The 5,191-nt window shown below is 38.7% G+C and overlaps 1 protein-coding gene across 1 annotated transcript; it reads left to right on the top strand.

The window, feature by feature from the left end:
* The first annotated feature begins 2,878 nt into the window (after positions 1-2,878).
* Positions 2,879-4,686, top strand: LOC115756316 (transcription factor MYB1-like). The gene is made up of 3 exons (XM_030696033.2): positions 2,879-3,088; positions 3,298-3,427; positions 3,961-4,686. The coding sequence occupies exons 1-3, from the start codon at positions 2,956-2,958 to the stop codon at positions 4,562-4,564; spliced, it is 867 nt and encodes a 288-aa protein (XP_030551893.1). The 5' UTR covers positions 2,879-2,955; the 3' UTR covers positions 4,565-4,686.
* The last annotated feature ends 505 nt before the right edge of the window (positions 4,687-5,191 follow it).

Below are 5,191 nucleotides of genomic sequence, written 5' to 3'. Positions count from 1 at the left end.
TCAAATTTTGTTTTCGGCCAAATGCAGTGTTAGCTCGTTAAATGTAATTTTAGTTGGGTGAAAATGTGATTGTTTGATATGAAATTGAAGTCTTTCATTTGTAAAGTATGAAAAAAAAAAAAACAAAACAAAATGAAAAATGAAATTTGAGTTCACAAATTGATGATCATACCCCAATCGGATCTTTCTTATTACACCACGGCTCATTTGTTATTGAATGATGAAACGATTGCGACAATGCCCACACCTACAAATAGATTGACTGCCGATGTAACAACTGCACACTTTCCGCAGTTATTAAATGAACGAAAAGGTTCGACAAAAAAAAAAAAATGAAAGCAAAAGAAAACAAAAAAAAAAAAAAAATGTGTTGTGTCCCTTTCAAAGACGCGCACATGGTCCGTGCGCCTCTCGGTAAATATTTTTAAAAATCACTCAAATTCGTAATTTTTTTTTTATCATATTTCGAAAACAAGCTCATAGAAAGATGTGAAGGGTCGTGGAGTAGGTGAGACTAAACGTGGTTCGTGCGTCCACATGAAGAATGGAATTCCTCGAGCTACCTTTTGGAACTGTCTGACAGCATTTTCTACCGCGCATTGGATCTATAAAGCATCCATTTTTTTCTTGGAAACCCTAAACTCTAATTAAAAAAAAAACCCCTAATTTGAGCTTGGACTAACACCATTAATGGTGGCTAATATCTTCCTTCAAACAGAAGTCAAAAATCTGTCCCCATGGGACTTCTGCGAAGGGCAGAAACTCATGCTTGAATCCGAGGAGGAATCAACGCGAGTAAATCAGCATCTTCTCCTGCTCTGATTGGACCAAGCAAAACACAGATTTTTTCTTATTGGATCGAAACCCTAATTTTTTTTTTCAGGATTAGAATAACAGCAAAAGCCTCCCTCCCCTCTTTTTTTTTTCTTGGGATTTCAGACAATATTAGTTGATCATTCAAAACCCCATTTTTTATTTTCTTCCGGCACACCTTTTTCTTGTTGTTGGTGCACCCTCCTGTTCATCTCCATTTGTCCTTGTCCTCCACGTGAGAACTCGTGTCTAGTTTTTTGAATTGGTCGATGTGAGGAAGATTTCTTCAAGAGTGGTCATAATGATTGAGATAAAAATAACATGTTTAAGAAATTTTCATCGTTTTATGATACATGGTACATTTATTTTGCTTTAGTTTCACTAAGAAAGTGATTTTTTTTTTCAGATGATTAATTTGGATTTCTATGGAAAAGGGGTTTTTTGTGTGTGTGTGCCAATATTGGAGTGGAAAGTAAATGGCATGGAGCTAGACAAATATTAAATGTGAACACCGAAATTTAACGTTCAAGATTAGAAAACTCCACATAAAGGGCAAGCGAAAAGTTAAATTTTCAAATAATTGTCTTCAGCCACCGGCCGACCACCGCCGAGGTCGTTAATTTCAAAAAGGAAAAAGAAAAAAGAATACTAAAATAATATGTCATGGGACGATCGGCGATCAACTGATCGGCCAAAATTGGCCCAATGGACTAAATTGGAACAATTGCAAAATATTTAAGATTAAATTGGTAAAAAAAGTTTAGGAATGAATTAACACAAGTGTAATAGGTTTATGACTTTTTTTTTTAGTAATTCTCCTTGACGTTGGATCTAGCATAGCTGGCGCCGAAGAAGGCGAATCCGAGGGTGCTGAAGAGAGCAGTTGACAACACTAGTGAAGGAGCTCAAGGGGCCAGATCTAAAGATCCTTGAGCGAAATTTTAAAAAACTATCGAAGATTTTGTCTTATTTTAAAGCACGCCAACTATATGATTAAGTTTCCTATGATCCGAAGGGTATTTGGAGAATTTCTAATCTCATATTGTCCTATCCTGTCTCAATCCGAATTCTAGCGATGAAACCCAGCATTGCGGAAATAAGTGCAAGGTGCACATCCTTGATTTGTGGAATCTCAATTATTTGGCCAAGATAAGGTCTTGTCTTGCGGAACGTTTGTATCGTTCAATCATGGTCGACAATTTCGATTCAATCTATTAAGCAATTGATAGGTCCCGAGACTCATCATAGTACCTCCTTTAGAACGGCCTCGGTAATCCCCCAGCGGAATAACACAAGGACTACGGATTTTCACTTTTTGCTGAAACATGAACGTAAACAGAACATCTCACATGGGCTCACTCCACAAAGAATGTAGTGATTGGTCTTTCAATCCAAAGGGATACGAGACCTTATAAAACACGATAAAACACCTTAGCTTGATCGGCGGAAATGATACATCTCAGAAAGTTGCTAGCTTGACAGTCCGATAAGATCGTCGATTATTTCTAACCACACGATTTTTTAATCAATGAGTGTTTTATGCAAAATACACTGTGATGATAGGTGGATCAACGGTTGAGATTGCACCGTCCCATGCAAGAATGTCAGCGAAGCATTTTCCTATATCTTATTTCATCTAAGGTTTCACGAAGGTAATCTTTTTCTTGGCTTGGTTCTATTCACCGTATTACAGTGAATTAATAATTAAATTAGGGTTTTTCTTAAGATACTGAAAGATAGATCCACGCATTGATCGTGGCATTTTTTTATACCTTTTTTTCCATCCCTAGACAACCCAGTAAGCCCAGCCCCGAGAGGTTTTACTTCTCATTTTTTGGCGCTTACTTGAACATTCTTTAATGGTATAGTCTATTATTAAAGAAAGAAGAAGTGCCAAACGATCAAATCTACCTTATTTTTCGTTATTACCACAAGACGCACTTTGACCAATTGGGTCCCCAGGAGCCACAGGACCACGTGCCTGCATTTATGCAAATGACTAATAAAATTCCAGCTCTAAACTGTCCTTAAATACCGTGTGTGTGTGTTCGAGGGAGCAGTACAAGCCACAGTCGAACTCCACCTCATAGTCGAACTCCAAATTACTTTCTCGCAGCGAGAGAGAGAGAGAGAGAGAGAGAGATGGGAAGGAGGCCATGCTGTGCAAAAGAAGGGCTGAACAGAGGAATATGGACCGCCGGGGAGGACAAGATCCTCGTCGACTACATCCAAGCTCACGGCGAAGGGAAATGGCGAGACCTCCCTCAGCAAGCTGGTTGGTACTCCTGCTATAACGCCCGATTTCCGTCGCATGCTTTTTGTGTTTTCGTCGTCGTGGAAGCGTTGAGATGTAACCGCCTGTTAAGGTTTCGCTACTTCGGAGTAATATATCGCGCAGACTCGACTTTCGCGACGCCAAATGACAAAACCCGGAATTTCGTTGTTGTTTACTCACACATTTTCGGCTTGGCATTCTTGTTGTAGGGTTGAAGCGTTGTGGGAAGAGTTGCAGATTAAGGTGGTTGAATTATCTGAGGCCAGGTATCAAGAGAGGAAACATCTCCATGGATGAAGAAGAGCTCATCATCAGACTGCATAATCTCTTGGGCAACAGGTAATCTTGGACTTTTCTTCTCTTCCCCCATGCATATTTCAATATATATCTTTTTTTTTTCTTTCCTATCTTTTTATGAAAATCGAGAAATCCCTGACAATATGTAAAATACAATATCGCTCATTGTCGTCATCTGACACAATTATTGTTGAATATTATTTTCTCACTCACTTTCCTTTTTTGTTTTTGTGGGGATCTCGGAGTATAAAGTCACAATTTTTCTTCTTTTTTCACAACTAGGCCTAAAAATTCTGTGTCCTTTAATAATCAAAGGAGAAGTCAATGAGGGGATCTTCACTGATATCCAAAAACAGGAATCAAGAATAGATCTTAGGACGTTGCTCTGGCTTGGTTTGTGCTTTCATTAGCAGCAAGCATCTTCAGCCATTGCTGTGAAAGCACCAGCATCGTCGGCTGTTGCATTGCTCAATAGTCGCCTTCGCGGTTCATGAACTTCTTTTTGACAAACATGATGCAACCAAAGAAATTAATAGTCAAGTTAGCTTATTTAGCCAAAATTCGCTCCGTTGCAGGTGGTCGTTAATAGCCGGAAGGCTCCCTGGACGAACAGACAATGAAATAAAGAATCACTGGAACACCAACCTTAGCAAGAAGGTGCAGGACCAGATGCATAAAACTCCTGTCAAGCGGCCTGATGAATTGGAACCTGGGAGTGAGATGTCGAAGGAAGAGTCACCATCGGGAGCAAAGCCACACCCGGTTATTCGGACGAAAGCAATCAGATGCACTAGGGTTATCCTCCCAACCCCACTGATCGATCAAGTAGCTGACAAGGCGACTTCGGTTCACAATTCAAACAGCGAGACCTCATCTTATTCATCGACTCGCCAAAGCAACTTCTCTTCTGACTTTCTAGCCGATTTCAACATCGACGACCTTCTAGTGTCGGGCGAAGCTCAAAATCTGGATTCGTGTTTCCCTCTCGGAGGGGAGAAGGTTGATTGCTATCCTTCCGATTTCGCTCTTTCTGTGCATGATGATGCCGAAGGTATCCGTTCGGAAGGACTTGAGAACTGGAGGGACGATGACGAGCCTTTTCAACCGAGTGGAAGTTTCGATTTCAATTCATTGGCATCATTTCTTGATTCAGAAGATGGTTACAATTTAGATGAATAAGCTACTGTGGCCACAATTTGGATTAGTCATTCATGCAAGGCTTAGAATGTACTTCATTGGAAGAGCAAATTGTTGAAAGCAAAATAATGTCTTGTACTTTCGAGGATCTATTGCAACTGGATTTTAAGGGCACTGTTAGGTTCTAAAAAAACAGAAATCTTTTTTTTTTGTCCGTTAGTAGTTTCCCTCAAAAGTTGGTAAATATAAAAAAAATGTTCGTAAGAAAAGTTATTGATGACCTGATTTCTCGTTAACTTCTCGATATTTCAATGAAAGTTCTAACTCTTTTTGACAATTTGAAAATTATCAACCTGTCTTATCTTTTTGTAACTTTTATTTGTCCCTTTTAGCCAATGTCTTGAGTTTACCAACTCTTTTATGAAATTACCAATTTATTGTTCGAGTGGCGTACTAGTTTTTCTCCGATTAAATTGCCAATTAGTTTTGAGTTATCAGCTCTCGATTAAGTTAGTTATCAATATTTATTTGATTTTTGGTTTAATTTATCAAAGTTCGTTGTCATTTATCAAAATTCTATTTGTCTCTTTTGCAAACATTTTAAATTTATCAACCCTTATATGAATTTACTAATTTTTTTATGTGAATTATCTTTTTGTCTCCCATTTA

Source organism: Rhodamnia argentea, chromosome 4 (assembly GCF_020921035.1).
Source record: "Rhodamnia argentea isolate NSW1041297 chromosome 4, ASM2092103v1, whole genome shotgun sequence".
Taxonomy (NCBI): domain Eukaryota; kingdom Viridiplantae; phylum Streptophyta; class Magnoliopsida; order Myrtales; family Myrtaceae; genus Rhodamnia; species Rhodamnia argentea.
This window is presented reverse-complemented; position numbering and strand designations above follow the sequence as displayed.

Excerpts from the sequence above, each read along its gene's own strand:
- LOC115756316 (XM_030696033.2), top strand. The coding sequence starts at position 2,956 with ATGGGAAGGAGGCCATGCTGTGCAAAAGAAGGGCTGAACAGAGGAATA. Across the intron at positions 3,089-3,297 it reads AGACCTCCCTCAGCAAGCTG|GGTTGAAGCGTTGTGGGAAG; the intron begins GTTGGTACTCCT and ends TTCTTGTTGTAG. Across the intron at positions 3,428-3,960 it reads CATAATCTCTTGGGCAACAG|GTGGTCGTTAATAGCCGGAA; the intron begins GTAATCTTGGAC and ends GCTCCGTTGCAG.